Genomic DNA, 16,823 nt, shown 5'->3' on the forward strand with positions numbered 1-16,823 from the left:
AGGTTAAGAAAGTCCACCATTTCACACTAATAATAACTACAGCTCAAAAAAATTCTTGCAAAATCTAGTTTCATTTACCAATGAAGCTAACAGTTTTTGTTTTTGTTTTTGTTTTACATTTATGTTTTTAGTACAGAGTCTCACTACACAGCTCAGACTTGTAGTGATTCTCCTGTTTTCAGCCTCCTAATTGCTGGGATTGCAGGCATGCACCACCATGCCCAGACTCAATTCATGGCTTTGCATACCCCAGAGGTGGGGCCAGCATGGCATGCAGGTCCAAGGATCAAACCCTGGTCCCTGCACTTGCCAAAGGAGGTGCTTAGTCTGCTGAGCTATCTTGCTGGCTCTTCTAACAGTTTTGATAAAATCATTGTGACTTTTCTTTTACTGGATTTGAACATGCTTATGTACATTTACAAATTATTTCCCATTATTAACTCGCTTTATTTTTAGTATTTGTATGTTTTCAACTTTTTCATGTGCTGTCATTATAACATTGGTTTGAAGATGCTGATGTTTCCTTTCAATATTTTGCTTGCTCCATAGTTGATCTACTGACTTCACAATGTCTGAAAGCAGATTCAGCAATCTCTCTTGGGATCAAGCTCTAGCCCTGGATCATGTGTTAGATGAAGTAGTTCCAGTTCATGGAAGGGGAAATTTCCCCACACTGGAGGTAAAACCAAAAGATATCATTCACATTGTGAAAGAGCAACTCATAAAACAAGGAATTAATGTCAAAGATACCCGATTGAATGGTTCCACAGCAAGTTATGTGCTTTCAAGCCATAGTGGAATCACCTATAAGGATGTGGACATTATTTTTGGTGTTGTAATACCAACTGATGAAGAATTTCATATTGTTAAGGACACGGTTCTAAGCTGTCTAATTGACTTTTTACCACAAGCTACAAAAAGAGAAAGGATTACCCTGAAAAATATGAAAGGGGCTTATGTGGAGAAGATGGTCAAAATTTGCAATGAACATGATCGCTGGAGTCTCATCTCTCTTTCAAATAACAATGGGAAGAATGTAGAGCTAAAATTTGTGAATTCACTCAAACGACAGTTTGAATTTAGCGTGGACTCCTTTCAAATTATTTTGGATCCCATGTTGGACTTGTACTATGACAAAAATGCTAAGTTAACCGAAGAATCCTGTCCTGTTTTGGTAGCGGAAAGCATGTATGGCAATTTCCAAGAAGCAATGACTCATTTAAAAGACAAGCTTATATTTACCAGGAATCCTGAAGAAATTAGAGGTGGTGGTCTTCTGAAGTACAGCAACTTGCTGGTTCATGATTTTAAGCCAGCTTGTGAAGAAGAAATCAAGATCTTAGAACGTTATATGTGCTCTAGGTTTTTCATTGATTTTCCTGATATAGCCAACCAGCAAAAGAAAATTGAATCCTACTTACTCAACCATTTCATAGGAGAAGAAAACAGCAAGTATAACTACCTTAAGACTTTGCATGACATTGTGAACAAAAGCACTGTTTGCCTCATGGCTCGTGAAAGAAGAGAAACTCTGAACATGATCGCTCGTATGGCTTTGAATGTACTTGGAGAACAGAATGCTCTACCTAATGCAGAAAGTGTAACATGCTTTTATCAACCTGCTCCATACTTTGTTGCTGAACAAGTGCACCCTCTTTACCATGTAATATCCAGACCACCACCTATTTTCTTCCAGCAATATCATGTATTGCCCTTTAATGTGCCAAATGCTATGTTTTAAGAACACACATACAAATTAAACAACACAGATACAACAGAAACACTGCTTTAATTAAATACTTCTTAAAGGCAAGTTTTCAAGTTTTATAAAATTCGTGTTTTATTTTTTAGTTTTTATGCCTTTAAAAAGTATTTTTCATCATTTACAGTTTAAACCATCAGAATAAATACATTTTTTTCAGCTCAGGTCACCCTGAGCGCAGGGCTGCCATGGCATGTGATGCTGGGGACCAAACCGAGGTCCCCTGCACCTGCCAAAGCTTGCCTAAGCACACATTTTAGATCGCTGAGCTATCTCACTGGTCTGTACATTATCTTCTGAGAGCTGACAAGCTTAAATGATTTTCGCGTTTCACTGACAAGTTATAATTTTCTTCTAATGTTGAGAAATACTTGAACTGACTCACTTCCTGTTTGCTAGTTAACGCTTTCAAATTTGTTATGAAAAATACAGACGTGTATATCTTTGACTAAAATAAAAACCGCATGTCTTAAAATCCACAAATATAATGGAGACAAGTGCAAACTTTTTTCTTTAATCAATCCCTTTGCCAAATTCTTTTTTTTTCTCATGACTTATACTGGTGCCAATTTTTTAGAAATTAATATAAATGTATAATTTTGAAGAAAATACATTCAAAAGATATAAAATCCTGGACTCTGAAGTAATTTCTCCTTAATTAAATGAAGTTTAAAAATTTAAAGACATGGTGCAAAAATATTTTCAAAAACATTTATGATCTATTAATTTGACTTTTAGCTCTGATGTAGATCTGAAAAATAATACCATCCAGATGCACAACTAATACTGTGACCAGTTATGTGCCTCTATCTGTCTCTGTCTCTCTCTCTGATTCTCTCTCTCTCTCTCTCCCCCTCCTCCCTTTTTCCCTCCCTCCTTCCCTTCCTCCCTACTTCCTTCCTCCTCCTATATAACTTGAAAAGGATGAAATAGCCAACTCTGGATGTAAAAACTTTCTACCATCATCTATTTAAAAGAATCTCTAAATGTCCAAAAGTGGCAAGAGGCAGAGATTTTTGAACCATAACATTTACCATTTTTGTGAAATATTGAGTATCATTTTAATATGTCTGAAGCATTAAGTTTTTATAAGTGAATGTATATTCATTTGCACTAAATGAAGCATTACTTCATTTTGTGATTACCAAGTATTATTTTTTAACATACCACTGAAGTGCTTCCTCAATTCTGGAATTTCACAAAGTACTGTATTTTATTCATTAATCGTATATATTTAGTGTAGATCTGAATAACTACTTAACTACAACAAAAATACTACTGGCAAATCTATCTAGGGATTAAAACTATATTTCCTTACTATAATGAAAATAATCCATGACCAATATTATCTGGGATGATCAAGAGCTATCCTGAGTGAATATTTATAAGACCATTAGAGAATTTTAATATTTCTATTTCCCTCTGACTTTTTCTTAGTTACCATCTCATTCTTCATTTAACATCAATTTTCTTTTCCATTACAAGCTGATCCAAAGGTTATATTTTAAGAATATGTCACTTTTTGAGTCTAGCCTGTCTTCTCTGTATTACAATATTGAACACAGGAAAAACATTTTGTATGACTTTTCAAATACTAGTATTTTTTATATATTTTATACCACAGCACTATTAGTGATAAAAATATTTTTAGTAACTATATTTATATCACAAAATCCTGAAGCTTTAAATTGTGTGAACTCTCTCCCTTTTCTGGGACAAATGCACAATTTAGAAATAATATGAATTCAGCAATCTGTCTATACTTTTTGTTGGCTAAATATTCATCATTGGTTTTACCCTAAGTAATATTTCTTTTCAGCTAGTGTGAGTACATGAAAATAAATTATATTTATGAGTAACACAAGACAAAATATCAGAGCTAGAATAGCTATGACTTAATCTCAAATGAAAAAATATCTTTTGCCCAAATTCCATATTAGCAATGTTCTATTCAAATGCATACAAATTAAATGCTTTTTACAATTTATCTTTAAAATAATATCTTAATGTTGGACATTGATAAATATAGTATGCCAAATGCCTCAAGATATGACTAAAAGTCCTTTTATCTGGAAATAGTCTCAACTTTGAAAATGCGACAAATTAAAATATACAATTGAGAAAATTTTTCAAGTTTTTAATTTTTATTAAACTTAATATTATTCATTTTTAAAAGTAAAAGACAAAAGCAATAAGCAACAATGACAGGAACAGGATGGCATACAACAATGCATATGTTACAAATTTCCAGAATAAAATAGCTGATTAACAAATATTGACATATTATCTATTTTTGTCATCAAATCCCTTGTTCAGATTCATAGATGTAGTTATGTAAGATTGGATATATAGTTGCATATTACTGCTTGTTTTTCAGAAACTTTAATTTTTTTTCTTGTCCCTCTTGTTTTTCTTGATGACAAATATTCAAGCCTGATTTTTTTGTACTAACCATCCCACATGTCTAAATATTACATAGTATCCTTAGTGTAAGAATTAAAAAAAAATAGAACCTGAAGGTTATATCAGATATAGTAAAACAGAACTTAAAGATTGAACAACAAAGATAAGAGAAAGGAGAAAAGACAGGAAAAAAGGCATGGAGAACAACATGCAAGTTGTTCAGGATGGCCAAGGTACTAAAAATTTCCCTAAGTTTTTTTAAAACAGCAGTTAATATGTAGAATTTTCACTTAGAATAACTCTCTGTGCTTATATCTGTGATCTGAACAACTATATAGAAGACAGTAATGTGTAATTCACGTTTTAAAATTTATTGTGCTTTTCAAAGTTATATGGATATAAGAACACAGAAATTCTACTCAGAAGATTTGAAAAATAATTGACTTTGTAAATGAACATGCAAACAGGATTGTGAGATGTATGAGAGTATAATTTTGCCAACATTTTCATGAAGAACTTTTTAGCAAGGTATAAAGCTCTTAAGCTATTCTGAGATTCACTTATTTTATTAGTATGTAAAATACTATTATCTATGACTATGACAATTTGTTTTCAATTGTACTTTCCTTTTTAAAGCTGTTTTGTATATTATAGTAGTATAATTTACACAAGTATAACAAATTGTATTGCTGATCAAATGTATTTTATAAACATGTCTTCAGCATTTATAACCAAAAGTAGCTTATTATAATGTCGGTATATTTCTCTTAAGTACTTTGATGAAGAAAATTCTTGAATTTCACAAGCTTGAGCAAGCATCTACCATTTGGATTGTGTGCTATTTGTGACCAATTTAACATGTAACTTGTCTTTGGATTTAACACATTATAGTTTTTGCTTTTTTATTTTTTTTATGAGCAGAATATATTTATTCAGAGAAAGAAAGCTCCTGTCCAAGAGAGGGACAGGAGGGGGGCCCGAGCGGGTTGTTCCCTTTTTCTTTGTTTTATTATGAAAGAATGTGAGATTATTCACAAAATTTTGTGCTTAATGTACTACAATAACAATAAAAATAACAAAAAACTTCTTGTTTATATATGTGTGTATATATATATATATATATATGTATATATCCTCTAAAGAATAATAGATAATTTATAGATTATTTTGTGCATGTGAGTTTTGAAGAGCTTTCAAAAATTCAAATCACTTTATCACAATTTAGATATAACTGTTAGTTCCACCAGACAAAATGATTAACTACTATAAATATATAAATTGGCCTTTCAAACAGTGAAGTGTTTTGAAAGGGCTTTCTTGCACATTTTTTCCTTACACTTACAAATTAAAAGTAATGGATTGGATGACTCAATCCATGTAATTTAATGGTTGTTTATAGGGGGTAACTTCACGTATTTTCTGAACTAATGGTAGAACTTGAAATATTTTCTAAAATTCTAATAAAGCTGAGACTTGCAGCCCGGTGCATCAGGCCAGCTTCAGTGGCACAGAGGAGCAGAGGCTTGTGGCCAGGCCCAGAAGACTGAGTTCTGTGGCATGGAAGGCCTAAGCCCACGCCTGGACACAGTAAGCTGAGTCATATTGGTAGGTCCAGTGGGGCCCACTGTGTGCCAGATTAACAGGGAGGAACCTCCAGGCACAGAGGTGGCAGGAGGTAACGGGTGAACTAACCTGCCTGGAAGACTCCACGTACAAGAAGGGGAGGTAGCCAGACAGAAATCAAGGAAAATAGTTTACATACAAGATCCCAATTTATGATCAGCTTTGTTATACAGCTATAATGTTTGCTCCTATGGTCTAAACTATAAAACCATTAGTTGCTAAATATTGTGCATTTCTAAATTTCACTTGCTGTCATTACTATTGCTAATTATACACCGTAACTGGAATACCATATCTGCTTAACCACATGTTTTCCCTTGGGTGATAATATCTGGAGCACTTGGGGAATAATGTCGTGAAAGCCCTATACCAAAAGATGGAGGACAGTGACAAAAGGGCCAATATCACACTCTAAATTAATAGACAGTGCTCGCATTGGCAGCACCTATACTAAAATTGGAATGATACAGAGAAGATTAGCATGGCCCTTGTTCAAGGATGACGTACACATTCATGAAACGGTCCACATTCTTAAACCTACCAACCAAGAAAAGTCCAGGTCCTGATAGATACACAGCAGAATTCTACAAGAAATTTATGGGCAATATAATCCCTATACTCCTCAAACTCCTCAGTAATATTGAAAAGGAAGCAATCCTCCCAAAATCAGTCCTGGAGGCAAGTATTATACTGATAACAAAACCAGAGAAAGACACAAGTAAAAAAGAGAACTGCAGGCCAATCTTCCTCAGGAACATAGATGCAAAAATCCTCAATAAAATCCTAGCAAATAGAATACAGCAAATCATCAAGCAGATCACACACCATGACCAGGTAGGATTCATCCCAGGGATGCAAGGATGGTTCAACATACGCAAATCTATGAATGTAATACACTATATCAGTTCCCGCTGCTGACCGAGTCACCTAGGAATGGAGCAGCTGACTTCCACTCGCAGATTCTGGAAGCTTCTTGGGCTCCACTACGGTAGCACCCACAGCCTTCCTAGTCACTGCTTTCAGCAGAGGAGCCTAAACTCAGCAGGTAGTGTAAATGCTCGCCAAACACATGACACGAATCACGAGTAAATGCGGGATTTTAATCTGGTCTCTAGCACACTGTCAAAGATGAGCTGCTCGGGCACCTTTGTGAGGATCCTGGTACAAATACACATAATGGCATTGAAGTTGGTGGATAAAATAACTGAAATTTAGGTGCAAACAGCTGCACAGCAAGTGGCAGAGGATAAATTTGTTTTTTACTTGCCTGATTATGAAAATATCAACCATGTAGTGGTTTTTATGCTGAGAACAGTCACGTTACCTGAGGGAATGGGAGGATCTGTCTACTTTTTCTATCCTGATTCAAATGAAATGCCAGTATGCCAACTCCTAGGATTTGTCACAAATGGAAAGGCAAGTGCTATCTTCAAAATTTCAGGGCTTAAATCCAGAGAAGGAAGCCAACACCCTTTTGGAGCTAGGAATATTGTTCGGACTCCATCCGTCACTCAGATTGGAACTTCAGTGGAATTATTGGACAGTCTGGCTCAGCAAACTCCTGTAGGCAATGCTGCCATGTCTTCAGTGGATTAATTCACTCAGTGACGGGAATCATCAAACTTTAAACCTGGTAAATGCTGCACAGATGCTCTGCCACTGGCCCACACCCTGACCCCTTAGGCAGTATCCTTGATTAGGAGCCAAGAGCGTTGGAGGGGCTCTTCACCTTAGCGAGGGTAATGCCCTTTTTTCCCCCATAATTTTATTGATAAACAAATAGCAATGAAACAGTTGCAAATCAAATCGGTAGGACAGTTTCAATAATTAACACACTGCATACGTTCTTCCTAGTGGTTAATTGCTGTACAAGAATCATTCTATTCATTAAGAGAATGTAACTATATATCTATCCAAACCACTTTGAATACACAGATACAATCGTCTATATACCTTTTTTTTGTTAAGTTCCATTATTTGAATATTATAGGTGTGTAAACTCAGCAAAATATTCTAAAAGAGTCCAGTAGCCCATAATAGTACTGGGTCTTCCGCTTGACTGGCAATGTCAGAAATTGTTGACCTAAGTCCCCCACAGCTCAACATAACAGCATGGCTTTACTTCTTATATTTCGTTTTTATACTTTTCTGCTGGATGGCCAAGACCAAGGTAAAGCAGGACCTATGCAACAAGAGTTGTAGCTTTTGGGTCTGATAAGGTCAGTGAAATCCCCTCAGGATTTATCCTGAGATCCTGCACCTCAGATTGTAGAACCTTTGTCAGTGTCAGCCATGTGGATGAGTCACAGCCATTGCTTGGCCAATGTGCTCTCTGTGAATGCCCTTATGTATGAGTAAGGTACAGGAGGTTGCAGAAGTGGTGCCCCTTGTGTGGGCTCTGTGGTGCTTCCTTCTTTCCCCAGATAACAGGGAAATCACTGCCAGAAAGCAGGAATTGTGAATTTACATGAGAAGGGCCATTAGCTAGGGCCTCAAGGAGTAAGAGAGTGGATGGACCAGTGACATTTATGGGTGGGCTTTCTGGTCAGCACCACAGGCATACGTTTGGATACGTTCGGGTATTGTCATGAATTTAAAGTCAGATTTGACGCACAGGTAATAGCTGAAAGAATTAACTGGGACCTCCTCTTATTGAGAAGTTTTTGCATGTCAAAAGAAATTACCAACAAAGTGAAAAGTCAACCCACAAATCTCGAAAAAAATCTTGACTAATAAGCACTCAGACAAAAGTCTGCTCTCTAGAATTTATAAAGAACTAACAACCATTATGGCCCCAAAATTTAAAGACCCAATCCAAAAATGGGCATCTGAGATGAACACACACTTCTCAGAGGACGAAATTAAGCGAATAAATATATGAAAAAATGCTCCACATCACTAGCCATCTGTGACATGCAAATTAAAGAAACACTGAGATACCGTCTCACCCCAGAAAGAATGGCTATCATAAAGAAATTAACCAAAAACAAATGGAGAGGCTGTGGGGAAAAAAGAACCTTCTCCACTGCTGGTGGGAATGTAGACTGGTGCAACCATTATGGAAATCAGTGTGGAGACTCCTTAAAAAACTAGTACTGGAAATCCCATTCAAACCTGCTATCCCCCTACTGAGAATTTTCCCGGAGGATCTGAAGACCTCATATCATAGTGATAAATGTGTTCCTATGTTTATAGCAGCACAATCTGTGATAGCCAAAATTTGGAAACAACCAAGATGCCCATCACCTGAGGAATGAATGAAAAATGTGTGGTATTTTTATACAGTGGAGTATTACTCAGCTATGAAGAATGACATACTGGAAGCTTTTATATTTAAGTGGTTGCCACTTGAAGATATACTCATAAGTGAAATAAACAAAACCCACATATGTAAATTACATATAGTCTCTCTAGTATAAGAACTCAAAAGAAGACAAATAGAAAGGTATAACAGAATTAAAAGGAAGGTGAGAACTTGAGGATTAGACAGTGAAGAGAAAGCAGGGGAAAAAAAGCTAGGAAATGTAACAGGGGGCAAAGCCATAGATTTATACACACACAAGATGGGTAAGGCAATGATCCTGAGAAACAGCAGGTTTTTGAAATTAGCAGTTAATTGGTAGGATTCTCACCCTGACTAACTATATATGCTGATACCTGTAAACTAAGCAACTGCACTGAAGAAAGCAATGTGTAGGGGCCAGTGAGATAGCTCAGTGGAATAACTGTTTGCCTGGCAAGCAAAAAGGTCCTGAGTTCAATCCCTGCTACCACCAGAAAAAAAAAAAAAAGAAAGCAATGTGTAATAGAATGGTCACCCTTGGAATGCCTGTCATTCTGGTCTTCTAAATACGCGCTGCTTGTCTCGTGACATACCAGTTATTGACATGCTGTCCCTCAAGTAAATGTTTGTTTAAAAAAGGGGGGTAATAAATGAAAAAGAGACAAGAAAAAAATGTCACTTCCTGCTACAATGCTGTATATGGTTAGATTTCTAAATTTCTGTGTAAAACTATGTAACGGTTTATTCAAATTTTTAAACATTTTTTATTTTTAAATTTTTTTCCTCCATATTGTGTAGAGATTTAAAGTTTGACATATCAATACTAGATGGAAAATACCTGTTCCATGTTATGCCTAAGATGTTTGATATTCAGACAGATAGTTAGGTTAAACCCAACTGCCTATGTTGTAGGGTAATAATAAGCTTCTCTTCTGGAGGGTTAAACCTAAGTTTGCAGACCAAAAATTAGAGAAAAGCTGCAAGAACAGCCAACATTTTGGCCCTAGCCTTTCAAGGTAAGTGAAGACTCAGGACATAGCAGAACCTATACTGTAACATCATGTACCTCAGTTGTGCTCCAAATTTTCTGATCAAGGAAATTATGGGGCCACAGAGCAATGTGATTGATGATGTAGAATGTGCCTAAGGAGAGTCACATGGAGAGAAAACATTCTCCCAGGCTTTCACAGAGAGCAAATTGGTCAAGCAATGACCGTGACACATCCACATGACTGACACTGACAAAAGATCTGCAAACTGCAGTACAGGTAATAGGATAAATCCTGAGGGGACTTGACTGACCTTCTCAGATACAAAAGATACATTTCTTATTATATAGACCTTGTTTTATCTTAGTCTTAACCATCCAGCAGAAAAGTATAAAAATGAAGTATAAAAAGTAAAGCCATATTAATATGCTGAGCTGTGAAAGGCTCAAGTCAACAACTTCTAACATTGCCAGTCCTATGGATAACCAACTACTAATATGGACTACTGGACTATATTGGATTATTTTGCTGAATTCACGCACCACCATATTTAAATGGCAATGGAATACCCATCTCTAACAAAACTAAACAAAAAAAGGGTATAAAAAGGAAGAATCATTTTGTATCTATATATACAAAATGGTTGGGATAGGTATATAGCAACTTTTTCTTAATTCAATGAGAAAAAAAATTGTACTAATAGTATTTGGACAAGATATCATGTCTGCATCTTGTACTGTGAATAACCACTAAGATAATAATATGCAATGTATTAATTATTGAAGCTGTCCTATTAATCAGTTTTTAAACTGTCTCACTGCTATTTCTCAATAAAATTAATTAAAAAATTGAAAAAAATTTTTAAAATACACTATATCAATAGAGCCAAATCCAAAAACCATACGATGATCTCAATTGATGCAGAAAAGGCTTTTGTCAAAGTCCAACACTCATTCATGTCCAAAGTCCTACAGAAAATTGTAATAGAAGGCCTCTACTTCAATCTGGTAAAAGCCATTTATGAAAACCCAAGAGCTAACATAATCCTAAATGGAGAAAAACTGAAATCTTTTACTCTTAGATCGGGTACAAGACAAGGATGTCCTCTATCACCCCTCCTATTCAATATAGTTCTGGAATCATTAGCTACAGCCATTAGACAAGAGAAAGAAATAAAAGGAATAAGAATAGGCAAAGAAGAAGTTAAATTATCTTTATTTGCAGATGATGTGATACTTTACTTGGAAGACCCAAAAAACTAAACCAAGAAGCTCTTAGAATTAATACACAAATTCAGTAGAATAGCAGGATACAAAGTCAATACCTAAAAAGTCAATAGCATTCCTCTGTACAGATAACAAACACACTGAGAGGTAAATTAGAGAAACAATACCTTCACAATAGCATCCCCAAAAAAAAACCCAACAGGAATTAATCTAACAAAGGAAGTAAAAGATCTATACAATGAAAATTACAATACTCTAAAATAAGAGATAAAAGAGGATTCCAGAAAGTGGAAACCTTCCTTCTGCGTAGGAAGAACCAACATTATGAAAATGGCCATATTCCCCAAATTGTTACACACATTTAATCCAGTCCCTATCAAAATACCATCAACGTACCACAGATATCTAGAGAAAACATTCCTAAAATTTATTTGAAATCAAAAAACACTGAATAGAAAAGGCAAACCTGCCCAATGAAAGCAAGGCAGGAGACATTACAATCTCCGAGTTGAAATTATATTACAAAGCTATTCTGATAAAATCAGCATGCTACTGGCACAAAAACAGACCTGACAATAGGTGGAACAGATTAGAAGATGCAGATACAAATACAAATACACTCAGCCACCTTATCTTTGACAAAGGGGCCAAACCCGTTCACTGTGCACCCATGTTTATAGCAACACAATATGTCATAGCCAAATCCTGGAAACCAAGGTGTCCATCACCTAAGGAATGGATAAAAAATTTTGTGGTATTTTTATTCAATGGATTATTTACTCAGGTATAAATAAAGACAATCTTGAAAGCTGTGTAGGTAAATGGATGTAACTAGAGGCTACACCCATAAATGAAATGTCAGACCTACATGGGTAAATATCCTATTGTTTCCCTAGTATAAGAACCTGAAAAAATAAATAAAATGTGAAAAGTGTAATACATATACTAAAATGGGAAGAAACTGAACATAAGGAATAAACAATGAAGATGAGGGAAAGGAGAATGATTAGCGTACTAATTTCCATCATTTTTTGAAAGTAGCAGTAAATGTTTAAAATTTTCACTTTCACTAACTCTGTATGCTAATATCTGTAATCTGAGCAACTACACTGAATTTTATAGTTATTTTGGGAATATTGAGGATTAAATGCCTTGAAAAACCACAGGTAGCAAACTTCAAATAATTGTTGTCAAATAGCTATTACAATTCTGTATTTACCATTAAGTAAACTATTTTGACATGCTATCAGCAGAATAATAAGTGTAAATTAATATTTCACATTAAAATTGACTTATTTTGAAGTCAACCAAATTCATCTCTAAAGTAAAAGATATTTTCCAGGTAAATAATATATTAACAAAATAGAAACTGTCAAGAAAGTTATCTGATTTAAAAATATCAAACACTATATTTAATGTGTTATAAATATATTTATATGAAATTCTATTGCTGTTTACTTAATAAAGGATTGTACCTCTATAAAAGGGATATAAAAGAAAACTCCAGGTAATCCTAACATTTTCCAAAAAGAGAGCATGTGATCCCCTTTTTTGTCAAGCTAAGGTTTTCTTTTAGCTTTTAAAAATATTTGGTTTAGTTGATACATAAAACATAAAATTGTACATATCAATGGAGTACTATTATATTTTAATATATATTGTATAGTGTTTCAACTGAATTAAACATTTATTTCCCCAAATGTTTATTATTTTTACAATGGGAAAACTTTGAAAATCTTTTCTTCTAGGTTTTTGAAATGTATGGTATGTTATTATTATGTAAAGTTACCCTCTGGAAGATAAAGGCTTTAATTCCCCTGTTTCTCTTTTACTTTTTCCATGTTAACTAAAGTGACAGTTGTTTGTTCTCACAGTGGTAAGGTGCAAAGATACAAAATGAGGTAGCCATTTATTATTGTTTATGTTACCACAAAATAAAATTATACCACTTCAAATTTAGTTCCTAGTGAAGATGGAGTCTGAAAATTTCATGATTATTGAGTCTAGTAGGATTTGTTCATACATGATTCCATTTAGAAAAATTAACTTTCATGTGTGCACTGTGAAGAATACAATTTTGGAAGCACTGATTTTTTAAGATTTCTTAGAATGATGTATCTCTTAACTAGAGAACACTGACAACACTTTAAGTTAGGTTATGATTCTAAAGATAAAAATTCACTTATAAGTTCTGAAGAACCTTGTAATTTTAGCCAGCTAAATGTGAAGAAATCATTTAATTGAGTTACTGGATCATTCAGAGTTCAGACCAATGTAAACTATAAATTAAATAAATGTTCAGTCTTTTAGTAGGAAGTAGTGTACTTTTAAGCATTGTTATGTGTGCTCTTGCATAATTCTTGGGAGTTCTTTAAAAAGTTATTTAGGGCTGGCAAAATAGTTCAGCAGATTAAAGTGCCTGCTTAGGGAGATGCAGCGGCCAGGTTGGATCCCTAGTGTGCTGTGCCAGCCCCGCCCCTGAGAAGGCAATTGAGACTGGGCCTGGTTGCGGGCGGCTGTAATCCCAACTCTTGGGAGGCTGAACATAGGCAGGTCACTACAGGTCCGATCTATGTAGTGAGACCCTGTAGACACTGTACTAAAATACAAAGAAAAGTTATTTAAATAATATTTCAGGTTAGTGGCACGAGTCTGTAGTACCAGTACTGTACTTCAGAGGCTGAAGCAGGAGCAGCATTGTGCATTTGAGGCCAACCTGGATGATATAGTGGGTTTATGGCAAGCCTGAACTGCTTAGTGTAACCTTGTCTAAGGAAACAAAAAAGACTTGGATGTATAAAATTGTAAGTCAAAGCATTTAAATTTTCTTTTAAAGGAGATTGTCTGCACATTGCACAGGAGACGGGTGAGGATTAGACTGTAAACCAGTTAGAACAGCCTTCATGGGGTAGTGGAGGAGACCACCGAGAGGCTTACAGTCAGATCACGTGACTCAGCCCCAAAGATAGGGAACTGCCTCAAAATCCCCCACCCCACCTGAATGACATCTCCCTGCTTTATAAGTCTCAGTCCAACCAGGCAAGATTTAGGGAGGCCAGGGAGCCAGGGCAGGAGCTGCTGCTGCCATAACAGGAAAAATTCCAGTTCCAGTTTATCATCCAACACCTAGCCAGACTCGACTTGTGACTCAGCTGACTGCTGAGGAACAAATTAGGGTTGCTCAAAGAATGGGCCTTATACAGAATCTGTCTAAAGGAGTTTGTGACCCTGGAAGAACTGGATCAGAATAAAAGATCCAGGCGTGTGTGATCTGTATGATGGGCTTTGTTTACAGGGACCCAATTCAATTTCTGCCACGCATGCATATCTATCACTTGGACTGTATCGATGACTGGTTGATGAGGTTCTTCACATGCCCCTCCTGCATAGAGCTAGTTGATGCAGCACTGCTTTCATCCTATGAGACTAACTGAGCCAGGGTCTCTTGTCTGACTTAAGTGAACCATCATTTCTGGTGGTTTTGATCTTTTGTCACTGAGTCCAAAAAACCAGGGGATAGGAATTAAGATCATGCACAAATTTTCCTTAAAATTCCTGGATGGATCCAGATGTTGAGGAAAGTATGTAATATTTTAGAATCTTAGGAGGGAAAGTAGGATGGTATTTTTATGTAAAATGTTTAAAATGATAATTGTCTGTAGATTTTTGTTATTGCTCCATTATATAGGAATTGTGTCAAGTGCTACAGCAGCTGTTTATGTTTAAATTGTGCATGTTAAAGATTAGGAAAAAGATAGTGGCTATTTTTCCTAAATAAAATAACTCTTGTCCCCTCTACCCAGATTCATTTCTGAAATTACTGGTTTTTGGGTCAAGATTCTATTAAAAGCTGCATTTTATAACACTGGTACACAAAAGTAGATTTAAGCTTATTTGCACAGTTCTTTTTTTCCATTGGAAATGGAATTTTTGCCTTCGGTCTTTGAAAATAGTGTATTGTTGGGGTGGCTCTATACTTGAAAACAAGTTTATTTATAAACTGTTGCTCGTGCTATATTCTGTTTACAGTTAGAAAATGCAAAATTCAAAGTGGTCTCATAGCTTGTAAGCAGAAGAAGATGCACTATCCCTTTTCAATTAGAAAATAAGCTCATGCATCGAGAAGTCAACTCCAGCAAAGTGATTTAATAGTACCCTTTCCTATGTGTTTATGTTTTGATTGTTATTATGATGATGGCTGAAAGACAATGTAAATTTTAACTGTGAAGATTTCTAATTTATTGATCTTGAATTATGTTACTATGCTTATGTTAAAATGAAGGTGGCACCTTGATAACATTGCAGGGAGTAGTTTTGCAGTTTGTAACAGTATTGATTTATTCTTTTCTATGACCTCCTTCCTTGTTTTGACCCATAGCAAAAGTATACTGCAACTCTCATTACTGTTGTGCTGAGGTTTACTGAAGTTATATAAACATATCTCAGCCCGTTTCTCTGGGAAAAGTATCTATTAAGTTCTGCTAGGTGACTGATAAGACCAAGCAAAGAATAAAGATGTGTTTCATGTTTTCTACACAAATGCAGAATTTGTATAACCACATGACTTCATAGTTCTGATCTAAAGGAATTTCTCATTTAATTTTTCTTGCACTTAATGTAGGAATTCTCTAAATTTTTAAGTTTCTGACATGTTAGAGGTAGAGATGGTCTAGCAAATCTGTAGGAGCAACACTTACCACTTAGCACGTGCTTATTTTTCCTTGTGTACTCAAAGGTGACTTATTTGTTCATCTCAGTGCTATTATAGCTAAAATTCATTCATAAGCAAAAGGAGAAACAGTCTCTGCCTAACAAAAAATGTGATTCTTATTATTTTTTATATTGTGTTGAATATTTGACTCTCACACTTTTCTACATACAAACAAGTTTTGAGAAGGTTCTTCATAATTGCATTATAGGAAAATTTAGTATAAGTACTTACTTGACATTCAACTGTATTATGCACATGTTAAGTTCCTTATGAGCACCATGATGGAATGACTCAAAGGTGAATTTGAGAAAAATTGAAAGAAACTAGATTATAAGCTTCCATTAAATTGTTGTATGTGTCTTATTAAATTTCTGTTTGTCAATTTATATTTACCCAATTATGTAAAGGAAATTTGGAGGAAACAACAACAACAACAAAATTTTCTTTTTAAAATTCACATAGCATGCCAGGGATATAGCTCAGCGACATAAATGCCTGCCTGGAAAGCACAAGGTCCTGAGTTCGATCCATGGTATCACAAAAAAAAAAATTCACATAGCAGCAGGTAAAGGGTCACATGCCTGTAATCCCAACATTTGGGAAGCTGAAGCAGGAGGATTGTTGTGAATTTGAGACCAGATTGAGCTACAAAGTGAGCTCAAAGCCAGCCTGCACTGCATGGTGAGACTCTGTCTCAAAAACACACAAAAGAAGTCACATAACAACTTAGATTTAATACATGAAATATAAGCTTCCACATTTAAAAATTCCTATAGAATTAAATTACTTTAATATATAAAACAACGATATATTATTGTTTTAATAT

The 16,823-nt window shown here is 35.2% G+C and overlaps 1 protein-coding gene, 1 non-coding gene and 1 pseudogene across 2 annotated transcripts; all 3 read left to right on the forward strand.

The window, feature by feature from the left end:
- Nucleotides 1-568: 568 nt before the first annotated feature.
- Nucleotides 569-1,741, forward strand: Fam46d (family with sequence similarity 46 member D). Its single transcript, XM_004638825.1, has one exon. The coding sequence runs from the start codon at nt 569-571 to the stop codon at nt 1,739-1,741; it is 1,173 nt and encodes a 390-aa protein (XP_004638882.1).
- A 4,473-nt stretch (nt 1,742-6,214) lies between these two features.
- LOC111818820 lies at nt 6,215-6,321 on the forward strand. The gene has a single exon (XR_002822713.1). It is a non-coding gene; the product is annotated as a U6 spliceosomal RNA (small nuclear RNA).
- Nucleotides 6,322-6,721: 400 nt separating this feature from the next.
- LOC101569653 lies at nt 6,722-14,720 on the forward strand (annotated as a pseudogene).
- Nucleotides 14,721-16,823: the final 2,103 nt, after the last annotated feature.

This window comes from Octodon degus, unplaced genomic scaffold (genome assembly GCF_000260255.1).
Source record: "Octodon degus isolate 3935 unplaced genomic scaffold, OctDeg1.0 scaffold00103, whole genome shotgun sequence".
Taxonomy (NCBI): Eukaryota; Metazoa; Chordata; class Mammalia; order Rodentia; family Octodontidae; genus Octodon; species Octodon degus.